Here is a 13,764-nt window from a genome sequence, read left to right on the forward strand (position 1 = left end):
CCAGCCACAAAAGGCCACGGATGGCCTCCGCTGCTCCCTCTGTGGTCAAGGAGAAGTCATCGCTCCCTGTTTTTTACCCTCTCTTTGCCTTCCACTCAGTCTTTCTTTCTTTCTTTCATTCATTCTTTCTTTCTTTCTTTTTTAAAAGATATTTATTGCCTTCTATTTCCTACTCAAACTCCATCTTTGCTCAATCATATATTTTTTTCCCAGTCATTATTTCGATCATTTCCTCTCTCTCTCTCTCTGTCGGTCTCTCTCTCTTCTCTCTCAGTTTCTCCCCCCCCCCCCCCCCTCTATCTCTTTCTCATTCACTCTGTTCCCTCTCGCTCGCTAATGGAAAATGAAGCTGACCTTCTTTATGGCTGCTGTCGATGTAACAGAGGCCTGGGAGCGGAAACCAATAAATAATGACAGCAGGCTCACATGGAACTGTGCTCGGGCCAATGTTATCTCACACGCCAAACTAGTGTGTGTGTGTGTGTGTGCGTGTGTGTGTGTGTGTCTGTCTATGTGTGTGTCAGTGTTTGTGTTTGTGCGTGTGTGTGTGAGTGTGTGAGGGAGAGAGTGAAAGAGTTTGTGCATAGATATGTAAGGGTGGAGGGGAGTTTTTACAATTGCTCTATGAAAAGATTGTAGAAAAATAGTATGCCAAGGAACAAGTGAAAAAGAGTTTCAAAGCAAGTGTTTAGTAGCCAAGTAGCCAAACGTTTTTACTGTTTAGTTGTTTCCCAATACAGTTCAACAACCACTGCAAATCCTCATGATGCTGTTTAACTACATCCACTATAGGACAATAATAGTTGCTTTCTGCAAGGGAATCTAGAACTATATTGAACATAAATACATTACAAAAATAAACCTTTTTTCAGTCTGTTCTTTTGTAACATATTAGTGTTAGCAGACTTTTTGTTTCTGATTCCAAGGAATACCTAGCCTATACATGGATATGCATCCTTTTTGGCCATTTAACCATGTTAAAACATTTCTTCTGAACCTCTCCACTGTAATGGAGAAATTCTTTGAGTCTCTGGAAAAAGGCCATTGACATCATACCAGTCTGTTAAGATGCTGGATGTGATGGATGAATGTGTTTTGATGTGCTTTGGCAGCAACCTCTTATTACACAAATCCATCATGTTTACTCCAAATATTTCATTACCATCTTAAACAGCCTGCATGTGGTTGTGAATATACTTGGTGGAGGAAACTCTTCTTTGCCTCCACCTAATCCATTAAAGGTGCAGTCAATGCAGTTTATATGCAGGTGCAGGTGCAGTTTATATTTAAATTTCTTAGCAGATGGTTTTGTCCAAAACAACCTACATTATATTTTAATCAAGGACCAAACAAAACATACCATAAAAGTAGCTCACCCCTCCCTTCGGTATTTGAAACTCCACACAGTTTTTCGTTTTTGTTTAGGGGACCGGCTGCCCCCAATTTGTTTGTTTCCAGTTTTCAGCCTGGACTGCAGAGACCAGTTTTTTTTTTTTTTACAGTGTACTCACAGGATGGGCAGCTAGTGGATTGTGAGGAGATGTTTGGTTAATGTGACAAAACATTTTATGGGTTTTAAATTGCGTAAACCTTCACTGACGGCACCTTTAATTCCATATTGGAACACCTCAGCAGCCATTATCACATAGCAGATATGTGCTGTGTAGTCCAGTTGCAAATTACTATGAACTAGCTCACTGAGGTCATTCAATGTGCCATACACCTGACAGCACCCCATGCTACTGGACTGAGCTGGTAGGCATCAGACATGCCATGTTGTGAGTATAGGATTGTGTGAGATGGAGTGATGAAAGATTAGGGTTTACCCTACCTACCCCAGGAACATTCCAGAAGCTTCCTCAGCTTCCTCTTCCTGTTCAGGGCCTGCCTGACATGTCAGATGGCCCCTCCTATCCCACCTGGGAAGTCCTCAGGAGAAATGCGCAAAAAAGTTTTTTATTATGACTGAGAGCCTGCTACATGTTAGGACCCAGATTTAAATTCTGGGCAAAGTGCAAAGTCACACAATCAAAGAACAAAGTGTCTTCTGCAAGAAATAACGTTATCATGGGGCATGTGGGTGCACTGAGCTTAACTTTACATATCAAATACTGTCTGTTACTGATTGGCCTATTTGGATCAGTATACAGTATACCTGTCATCCACTGGAATCCATTGAGCTGTCACCTGTAAAAAGAAAACAGAAACTAAAGTCACCATGACAATTACGTTCTATCTGTGAAAAACAAATAAACAACAACTGAAGTCAATATGACAGATAAGTTGACAGAGATCAAAACAGGAAGTTAAAATAAGTTAAGATAAGATGACACAAAACTAAAGCTACCATGGCAGATAACATGTGGAGGATTCCTATCATGGCTTCAAGGCTTTGTCAGTTGAAGTTGATCATGATTTTGGTGTCCTCTACTGGATATTTTGTGTAAGTGCACACCACTGTAACTTTTAGCTGGTAAAGTGGGTCACAGCAGACACTCTAAGGCCTCCCCTGAAAGAATTCACATCGAGCTATTATACCTTTACATCCATTGCATTGCAATTGCACGGATTGATCAATGTGTGTGTGTGTCTAAATCAATCAATCAATCAATCAATCAATCTATCTATCTATCTATCTATCTATCTATCTATCTATCTATCTATCTATCTATCTATCTACTGTATCTATCTATCTATCTATCTATCCATTTATCTGATTATTATCTGATTATCTGATTATCTGAACAGACTAGGTACAGCCAACCAGAATGCTGTTCCACTGTGGCCAATGTCTTGTCATCAGCGATGAGTTTGCAAATAAACAACAGTGGTCCTCTGGCAGGCCTTGGAAATAACTCCCAGCCATCTCCTGAGCATAGTAATGCAATTTAGCACAGTGCCGTCTGACCTTTCAAAGAAACATACTTAGATAGTACGGCTGGCAAATTAATGCAGAGTAATGTGGCATGTTTTAACTCCCTTATTATATATTTCAGTGAGATTATGAGAAATAGAGAGATACTGTAATGTATGGCAAATGGTAGTAGTAATGCTCTTAACTCTCAGAGAGATCCATAAGTGATCATTTTGAGTAGAGGCAAGTCTAAAAATAAATCCTTTCTTTCAAAGTCATACGTTTAATAGGAAGCCAAGATCTTTATCGGATCTTGTGAGCAGCGAGCTTAATATGCATGAAATTCTTAGCAGCGGGTTACCTTGCAGAGTAGCATACAAAAGGCAAGCAGACTCAAACTACAACCACATCTTTTCTTGTTTTAGCCAAAACAGATGCATCACTGTTTTCCAAGAGACCTTCAGGTTACACTACTAATTACCATACATACCCTGTGTGTATATATATGTGTGTGTGAGAGAGAGAGAGAGAGAGAGAGAGAGAGAGAGAGAGAGAGAGAGAGAGAGAGAGAGAGATAGTGTGTGTGTGTGTGTGTGTGTGTGTGTGTGTGTTTAAATTCGCTTTGTGCTGTCTATTTCCTTTACAATGTATGTAGTTTATGTACTTTCCCCATGTCTGACTGTCTGATACATTGGTGTTTATGGGTTAAGGTATTTTGTACCTTTACTAAATGTGGTAAAGAAGACAGATGAGGCATGCTGATGTTATTTAGATTGAATTATCATGCCATAGAGGGCGAAATATGCTAGCAGTCTATGAAAAAAAAAACGCTCCTCAAAATCTAAAACCATAAATATATTCTTAAATAAATTCAAATAAAGTCATATATATTTCTTAAATAAATATAACTCAAATGTTTTTCCCCTGACATCAGCCTTGTAAGCATGACAAAAGCCAGAAAGCTAACAACAAGAGGGAATATAGCAGGCCAGCACTGATCAACAGGTTGCATGTGTGTGCGTGTGTGCGTGTGTGTGTGCGTGTGTGTGTCGGAGAGTCTAGCCCATGCTCTTGTCTGAAGAAACAAAGCAACCTCGTATCATTTGAAAGCATTAGTGAGACAGAACACGACATTACATCTGAGCAGAGAAGAAGCCGCATAATTTCCTGTGTATGGCCAGACATGTCTGCGTAACCCTATTAGTGTGTGCTATGTGCAGTGGACGCCTGGGAAATCTGATTTGTGCCATAATTACTGCCTATGAGTCCCTCTGTGTAGGATGGCTTAAGACATTCACTAAACGGACGAATACTACGAACACACATCGAACACACACAAAGCATCTTAGGAAACACAGATGGTGGAAAAGATCCCCATGTCAATGCCTGAATATGATTCAATACAGACACACTACATGTCTATAGGGGTGCATCTTATATAGTTTAATTAGCAAACAAGATTGCATTGGGATGACTACAGTAGCTGTGTTCAGAGGTGGAGATGCTAGTTTGCTGAACAGTTGAAGCTGTGAATTGTGTAAAATGAGGGAATCTTACCTTCTATATCTGAAGCGGAGGACAGAAGTTTGGATGATTTTCTGTGTGAAAAAAAAAAACCTGTTGTCTTGTTCTTGCGCTGTGAAGTTAGTCGGAGGGGAAAGACGGGTGAGAGGACGAGAGAAAGAGAGGCGGGCGGGGCAGGATGGAGGATGAAGAGAAAGCACCCATCTCTGCTGTGCGCTCTGCCTCCACCAGACAACCTCCCCTACACACACACACACACACACACACACACACACACACACACACACACACACACACACACCACCCCTCCCATTGAGAACTGGAGGTACCCTGAGGAAACGTGCCATCTTCCCATGCAACTGCTAAGAGGGCATCTTATGACTGGAATAAAATCACTCTAACACAAAGAAACCATATCTACCTCATTAAGACTGAGAGTGAAAAAAAACTCCACCATTCTAGCAAGGGGCAGCCTATCAACTAATCAGATTAGTAACACTCTGCTTTTGGATTACATTCCTAAACAAGGCCACTCCAGTACAGGAGAATGGTGAGAAGTGAAGCAGAGGGCAGCAGACTTCTGATGAATAAAACAACAAGCACACATTGTTTGGAGAAACACCCTCTCATAGTTGTCAACACCCCCACGTTTTTTTAGAGTGTATCACTTATTTTAACTTCCTGTTTTGATACTTATAACATTAGCCATCCCACCGGACCAGTCAGCCTCTGTACTGGTGTTGTGTTGCTATCTACAGCAGTCCAGCCAATTGGTGCTATAGTCTCACAATTTGTGAAATGGAGATCGTCTGAGTGCAGTGAATGTGTATAGTATAGTAGGCTAATATAAAGACACCTGTGTCTGGAAGGTCCAGTCACTGGTCAATCAGTATTCCTGGCTAATTCCACCATGAAGACAAAAGAACACTCCAAACAACTCAAAGAAAAGGTTATTGAAAAGCATAAGTGAGGGGATGGATAAAACAAAATGTTCAAGTCAATGAACATCCCCTGTTCAGTAGCCTAAGTAAGGAGTTCAGTAAAATCCATCATTATAGAACACTAGTGCAGTGCCCGTTCAAACATGCCATTCCTGAAGAAAACCCGTAGCCCAATTAGCCCACAGGTATGCCTGCTTTAAAAATAGGATGATAGGGAAACATCATTCCAGCTTTATAAGCATTCAATAATGAATGCTGAATATTATAATATATTACCCTATAATTAATGTGGCCTCTAATACATGTGTAATACATTTAGGCATGGCTGCATGTGACATTTCTACAGATCAGATCAGAATGACATAAGCCTAACAACTGTTTTGAGTTGCGTCGACGTTTCTTCCGTGATTTGGGAAAAGCCCATAAAAGTCCTGGCAGGAAGCATGCATAAGGATGTAGATCCAGGAATGCACTAATATTTTGTTCGTAGTCCAGTTTGCAACAATTATTAGTTAACACTAAGTTGTGAACACTTCGGAAAAAAAATATTAAAAACTGGATATACTAAAAAACGTTGATGTAATCGCTTCCTGCAAGGACTTTTACAGGCTTTTCCCAAATCACGGAAGAAACGTCGACGCAGCGGTATAGTAGCAGATAATCAGGCAAGTCTTATTTAAATAAACTCCTGTTGCACTTACAAACTTTCTAATGCCTCGTTATTGGACTAAAGGTCATAGTTGTACTACTGCAGAAGTTTCGCACCATTCAGGGCATTATTAGTAGGGTAATTTACGAGATAAAAGTTGGTTCCATCACGACTGCAGAACGTCATTAGTTTCTGCTATGTGGCATTAGCCTATCGCTCGTTTTAATTTGGGACCTTGCAGTCGGAATTGTCGTTTGTTTAGTCAAAGTCTCAAGTCCAAAGTAGCCTGGGCTATTCGAAGCGTCAGTTTATTGCACATACTTTTATTTTGAGTGCTCACTACATACCCGTGTTTGTTGGCGAGTTGTTGCAAATCCGTGCAATCATTTTATGCAAGCAAACTGCATACAGGGAGTCTTTATTGTTGAGGTCAGACATGATAATCATCTTGCATCTTAACCCACAAGCGGTTCCCAAGTAATCCGTTTTTTAAATTGCGACTGACTATCATCAAAGTGAGTCTTATATTAGCTGTCAGTACACGATCCATGGGGTGGAGCTCCCCTGAAACTGTTCCCCTTGGAATTGGAAACAGTGCAGTGCAGCGATAAACGTCCTACGTAAATAAGCATATTTTGAAATATGCATGCAAAAATCTTCAAAATCGAGAGTGCACACCTTTGTGCCACAGCCACATACGAAATCTTAGGTCAGTCTGACAAACAGTCAGCAAGATATGCGTGCCACAGACGCTTCTTGCTTATAGATAGATGAGCGCACACTATAGTAAAACGAGAGCACAATATAGTAAATTGTGCACACGATTTAGTTAACCGAGCGCACAATTTAAAACGAGCGTACGATTTAGTAAAACGAGTGCACAATATAGTAAATTGTGCGCACAATAGAGTAAAACGAGAGCACAATTTAGTAAAACGAGCGCACAATGTAGTAAAACTAGTGCACATTTTCTCAACATTCAAAACATTTTGCGATGACACCTCTAGGGTAGAATTTGTCAAATTAGTGCAGTGCCCGTTCAAACCGGTTCAAACATGCCAACCGGTAGCTCAATTAAATGCCCACTGGTATGCCTGCTTTAAAAATAGGATGATAGGGAAACATCATTCCAGCTAAGCATTCAATAATGAATAGGCTACTGAATATTATAATATATAGCCTATAATTAATGTGGCCTCTATTACATGTGTAATACATTTAGGCATGGCTGCATGTGATATTTCTACAGATCAGAATGACATAAGCCTAACAACTGTTTTGAGTTAAGTGTGTACTGTATAGCTTACTGAATAACTTCCTAATGCTATTCGAAGCGTCAGTTTATTGCACATACTTTTATTTTGAGTGGTCAAGTAATAAGTGACGTTGCTCAGTCTGCAACTTGTTGTCTAACGTTAGCTATGTGGCATTAGCCTATCGCTCGTTTCAATTTGGGACCTTGCAGTCGGAATTGTCGTTTGTTTAGTCAAAGTCTCAAGTCCAAAGTAGCCTGGGCTATTCGAAGTGTCAGTTAATTGCACATACTTTTATTTTGAGTGGTCACTACATACATACCCGTGTTTGTTAGTGTGTTGTTGGAAAATCCGCATAATCATTTTATGCAAGCAATTAAACTGCATACAGGGAGTCTTTATTGTTGAGGTCAGACATGATAATCATCTTGCATCTTAACCCACAAGCGGTTCCCGAGTAATCCGTTTTTAATTTGCGACTGACTATCATCAAAGTGAGACCTGTCAGTAGGCTACACCAAACGGGCTCTGGCTCATAGACAGTAAAAGAAATGGACGAACAGACTCCGTCGTTCTCAATGGGAGGGCACTGAGTCAAATTGAACGATTTTTCAGTTGGTCCCCCCAGTACTGCACAGACTCGCACTTAACTTTGTGACGTTAGCCATCAAACTGAATCTTGTAACTCATAGATACACAGAAATTCTTCTCACACTTCCTTCGCGTAGGAACTACCACACATGATCATCTTCAAAAACAGTCATGGTAAAACAAAAAAAAGTTATAGCCTTGAACAGGCTTGGAATTTCACCATTCTGGGGGCAAGGCCACTTGGCCTTCAGTTGGGCATATTTGGTGGGGGGCACAAAGGCCACATGTCAGGGCACCAAGGCCAAAATTAACTATACAGTAGTAGCATATAAAAATGATCAAAGTTGTATTTAGCCTATTCACTGCAGTAGACCTGCATCACTGTATGAAACATTACAAAAACATGAAACATGACATATTACATAGAACTGTAAATCATCTGATCATCTAATAATTACAGATATCTAGGCTATATATATATAACATTTATTTTATATTTGGCCTGCTATGAAATCATGTATTGAACAATTTAACCACAGCTCAGCTTTAAGAAACTCAAATAGCCTAGATGCATGCTTAGCATTTTGTGATCATAAAGGCTACTTTCACAAAGTCAGCTGTCCTCTGATTTACCAATATCTAGGCGATATTTGTAACATTTATTTTGTATTTGGCCCGTTATGAAATCATGTGGAACAATTTAACCACATTGTAAAACTTAAAGCCCAAATTTGGAGACTTCCATGCATGTCGAAATTTACTGCAAATTCAAAACTGGATTACTCTGGAATGGCTAAATGTACAGGGGACTGCTTTACACTTTTGTGTTCGGTAAGGTCTGCTGTTTATTCTGATATATGGTTTGTCATGTGTTAAAAGAAGGGTTCGTGAAGTATAAGAGATGAATGGGTAGGGAGATCATGGACGCAAAACCTTCAGTAGAATGTATGACGCAAGAATGTATGACGTTTGGACGCACTTTCTTGCGCTGTCACTTTCTCTACTGCGTAAAAGACTAAATTCATTTGCGTTGTGAATGCTAAGATTATTTTGACAGGCCACAGGCTAAATAAAAATCGCTATTAGTAGGACGCAAAGCAGAATATTGAAAGAAGGGGGCAGCAAGGCCACCGTGGCCTGTAAACCTCTGATTTTCAAAGGGGCATCACGGGCAACGCAAGGGGCTACGACGGCCATGGCTGTCGAGGCCGCCGTGAAATTCCTACCCTGGCCTTGAAGCTAATCTTCTTTCCACTTTTCTGACCTACGGTCAATCCATCGAAAACCTCTGAAATGATTATCGTTAGACGGTAAAACTACCGTTTTCATTAGGTTTACTTGCCTCTATGCTTTACCTTAACATACAATGCTATTGTAGGCTACATAGCTTTGTTCACGAGTTTCCGTGCTGGCTGGACTACGCTTCTTATCCAAACAATACGGTTATCTCCCTTCGGTGCGTTAGCTTCCCTTCAACCGGACATGCTAAACATTCTTCTTACGGGAACCTAACGTCACGTACGAGGTAGTCAAGTCTTGTTTTGCCTTTTATTGTTTATGTAGATAACACAGAAGCTACAATATCGGCACAGGATATATGCTATATGAAGTTATGGTATTTCAAAAAAATCCTAAAATGAATGGGCTTCTATGGGGTTAGCAGAGAAGTGGTCCCTCCAGCCACCATTGATTCTTCTGCTTCCGGGAATTCGCCTGCCCCTTGCTCTGGCTATATGATTCATGGGGCAGAGCTCCCCTGAAACTGGTCCCCTTGGAAACAGTGCAGTGCAGCGATAAATGTCCTACGTAAATAAGCATATTTTGAAATATGCATTCAAAAATCTTCAAAATCGAGAGTGCACACCTTTGTGCCACGAGCGAGCCACATACGAAATCTTAGGTCAGTCTGACAAACGGTCAGCGAGATATGCATGCCACAAACGCTTCTTGCTTTATGGATAGATAGATAGATGATAACAATTTGTTGGAACCTTGAGTCCATTTATCCCTTTTAAATATGTATAATATTGCCATGTGAAAAAAAAATTCTGTATGGTTCCACACCATATTTATGATGTAAAAAGAGTGTAATTCTCCATCAAATTCAATCAGATCAGTTACAAACACCTACCTAAATTAACATTTTAACAACAGTTCTATTTGTGTGTGCACAAGTTTTTTCCATGGTAAGGATGACCTTTGCATGGAGACGGTGACAGTTGCTGTAGGTGGCCTGAACACCTGGCACAGGATTCTAATAGCTTAATTGCCCTATTATGATGTCATAATGGACAATGTTAAGTCTATAGGGAAATTTGTAATAGTTTTAAATTAATAGTTTAGTTTAGTTAAGTATAAAAGTTGAAAAAAGATGTCCTTTAGAAGACCTACATTACACAGTTTGAATGAAGTTGCTATGGTTAAATGGTTTAAACTGAATAGCGCACAGAAAAAGTGGTCAGTGGAATAATAATAGATAAGAAGCCTAGGAAGAACAGTGCATTTTCATGAACTGTAAAAAGTGAAATTTGTCTGGTAGAGATAGTCACTAGCTAGGCACATATTCCAATGTGAATATTCTCTGGTTTAGGCAAAATCAGAGCGGCATGGGAAACAGTAGCCTACCATTTTCAATCATTATTTTGATTAACAGCATTTCTAAGCAAAAAAAAAGTTGAGGTAGAATGGTTAAAATATCCACAATGCGTAAGTGTATGCGTATTTCAATACACAAAGGTTTTAAGGTTGCATTCGTAAAATGTTGAATATGACAGATAACCTATGGGTAGGGTAAGATATAAACATTTCACCAACATTAACCGAACATGCTTTGATGTTTCATCACAGTTCAGTTGAAGTTTACAGCTTAAAAACATCTAAGGGTGCACTTACACTTTAAATGTAAGCTACTTAATACTTGATGGGTTTACATTACAAAATAGTTGATATCAACGTTACATCCACAAATGCTTTCCACAGGCCACCAGCTTACTTTCATTTCAGCCCTTTTCTCCAATGACTCCACATCCAACCCGGTAGGTGGCGGTATCGTAGAATTATTTGCTATGTGCCATATAGCAGTGAAGAAGAAAAGGAATTCGTTTGCACTGCTCACGTTGCCTTAACCAGAACTCTCCTTCTGATAGAGGGACTTTACACAGTTGTTTTACCTTGGAAAGGTACATCATTCTTATTTGACGTTTGATCAGAGGTGTCTACAACATTAAGATCTCAGGTGGCACTTATCATGCACTGCAAGCTAATGTAATCGTTTTAGTCAGCCAACAAGCTAGCTTGGACAGTTACTTCTGGTTAATGCTGTCGTCAGTGAAATAGCAGCTAACACAGGAAGGTCGACATACAAAACTTCCTAGCTAAATACTTAACTATTTCTGGTATCTAAACTGCATCTCTTACTGGGATCAAGTCACCTATCGTGGAAAGGTAAGCATTTTCTGAACATTCTGAAAAAGAAGGGGAAAAAACAGTCAATAGGTTTACTGAACTTCCCATATAAGTCGATTTCCCATGTTATAGTTCCCATGTCAGTTCTTTCAATAAGGACATTACTCATCCGCTCATGTAATATCCCTGGACATTACTCATCCACTCAACCGCTACTTCTCATCCCTACCCTCTGGCAGGAGGTTCAGAAGCAAGGTGCAATAAAGACCGCTTCAGAAGAAGCCTAATCCCCTCCGCAATCCAAATACTCAACAAGACAAAGCCCCACAGATAAATATATGCAGTGCAATAACATATGTTTTCCCATGAACCCCCAATATTATATGTAAATGTCTGTGTCGAATGTCTATGGTATATGAAATGTGTGTACGTGTCATCCCTATGTCATGTATCTATGTGCCATCCTGTGCTTGTGACCATGTAGGAAAGCGGTATGGAAAATGTGAAAAAGAATTTCCCTAAGGGGACAGCTAATAAAGTAAACTAACTAAACAAATAACGCTGGGTAGAACCTAGTGTTACTGGTATTAACGTCACTACTTGTGTTTAGGAAACATTTCCTCCTCAGGTTACACATAGCGGTCAGATGCCTCCTTTCAGGTCGCTACTCAGAAAGCTAAATTTGTTAAAAATGAGAAGTTTCAGAAAATGTAGCTTTGTCCACGCATGCTGTTATGTGTATGCGTGTCCCTATCTAAGCACATGTGGCAAATCTTGACAATGACCAAGCTTTCCTGTTCTTGTGAAGTTGATATAACACTAATGATGGTAATAATGTGGTTTAATCAACAAAACGACAGTTTGAAGTCTGAATGATTTGTTGTCTCGTTGTGTGTTCAGGTACCGACCATGGCCTCGCGAGCTGGCCCACGAGCAACTGGGACAGATGGAAGTGACTTTCAGCACCGGGAGCGAGTCGCCTCGCACTATCAAATGAGGTGAGCTAACCATCTTTGTTTGGCTCAGTTAGTTAGCTTGCACAATTTAAATGATTTCTCAGAAGGCAAAGTGGACCTCAGGTTTGAATATCATTAAAACTTAAACCTGCATGAAAGACAAGAGATTAATATGTTGAATTGGCCTAGGTAATTTTAAGTTATGTTGTGTAATAAATAATTTGCCATATTACTGTATGTCAGTTTGTTTCTTTCTTTTGCTAACAACTAAGGCTAATGGATGTCTACTGCCATGTATATTATACTGTAAATATCTTTTGACAGTATATACAATATAGTATACATTAATTTACCCCCCCCCCCCCCCTCCCCCACTGTCGTAGTGTCGCACTGAAATCTGAGATCCGCAAGCTGAACATTGTCCATGTGATCATCTGGCTGCTGATATTGGCCCAGGTGACTGTGAGCCAGCTGAACCTGATCTCGCACGACGTGGTGGCCAGCCCATACAACTGGGAGTACCCTTATCTCCTCAGCCTCTTCCCCACCATCTTCAGCTTCATGGCCATGCCCCGCAATAACATCAGCTACCTGGTCATCTCCATGATCAGTGCTGGGCTCTTCTGCATCGCGCCCCTCATCTATGGCGGCATGGAGATGTTCCCAGTGGCCCAGCAGCTCTACCGCCACGGCAAGGCCTACCGCTTCATCTTCGGCGTTTCGGCCGTGTCCGTCATGTACCTGGTGATGGTAATCGCCGTGCAAGTGCACGCCTGGCAGATCTATTACAGCAAACAGCTGCTGGATTCTTGGTTCACCTCTACGCAAGACAAAAAGAAGAAATAGACTGACACGACAGACCAAAAGGATTGGACAGGATGTGGTCATTTCAACATGCAGTCAGTTATCCCTCTCCCATTGATCCCAGTTTTTTTTAATAGTTTCATCACAGCATGCTTAAGGGTTTAAAATTGCTCTGCGCTGTTTGATGAAACAAGGTGTACTGTCTGCCCCTCTTTAAACGTCTTACTCCCATCATCTCATTGCCCAGCCTGGAACATAGATTAAAATGCGCCAATTACAGACTGTCTTTGGTTTCACCTTCTTGGCTTAAGCTCGACCTGCTTGACTCTTGATCTGCTCTCCATTCCTGACAGCTTATCTACTCAGTGTCTGTAATCTGTCCGTTCAACGGATGCCTTTATGTTTCGTTCGCCAGAGGTGGGGTAGGGTAGGGATTGTCCTTGGCCAAACGACGAAGGATGGAGAAGCAGTTAGGGGAAGCATAGTAAGGAATTGTCTGTGCCACAATGTGTCCACCCTGCGCCTCACCCCCAAACACACACACACACACATTGTTTTCTGTTGCCTGTCTCTTAACTTAATTTAATTGGTAATAAACTATGGACTGAAAAAAATATCCTAGCTGGTTTTCATTTTTCATGTTCAAGTGAAAATGTTCACCCTATTGTAGAGAGAGAATTTAGAGTAGTGATGCACCGATATTGAAGTTCTGGGCCAATACTAGGGGTGGCACGGTTCATGAAAAAAATCCGAACCATTCGGTTTTCTTGTCTCGGTTCGGGGCATG

At 40.6% G+C, this 13,764-nt stretch overlaps 2 protein-coding genes across 2 annotated transcripts in view; one reads left to right on the forward strand and one right to left on the reverse strand.

Annotated features, from left to right (window-relative positions):
* LOC121698300 (poly(rC)-binding protein 3-like) overlaps window positions 1-6,449 on the reverse strand; it is a 26,194-nt gene extending 19,745 nt beyond the window's left edge. The window contains exons 1-4 of the mRNA XM_042080295.1: window positions 6,316-6,449; window positions 4,412-4,420; window positions 2,156-2,187; window positions 1,836-1,919 (exon numbers count right to left, since the gene is read on the reverse strand). The gene's annotated coding sequence lies outside the window, so the exon portion shown is untranslated. The remainder of the gene's footprint in view (window positions 1-1,835; window positions 1,920-2,155; window positions 2,188-4,411; window positions 4,421-6,315) is intronic.
* Window positions 6,450-10,884: 4,435 nt separating this feature from the next.
* Window positions 10,885-13,256, forward strand: LOC121698307 (protein jagunal homolog 1-B). Its single transcript, XM_042080312.1, has 3 exons — window positions 10,885-11,256; window positions 12,118-12,215; window positions 12,557-13,256. Exons 2-3 carry the CDS (start codon window positions 12,127-12,129, stop codon window positions 13,017-13,019), a joined length of 552 nt encoding a protein of 183 aa, XP_041936246.1. The 5' UTR covers window positions 10,885-11,256; window positions 12,118-12,126; the 3' UTR covers window positions 13,020-13,256.
* Window positions 13,257-13,764: the final 508 nt, after the last annotated feature.

This window comes from Alosa sapidissima, chromosome 23, assembly GCF_018492685.1.
Source record: "Alosa sapidissima isolate fAloSap1 chromosome 23, fAloSap1.pri, whole genome shotgun sequence".
NCBI lineage: Eukaryota > Metazoa > Chordata > Actinopteri > Clupeiformes > Clupeidae > Alosa > Alosa sapidissima.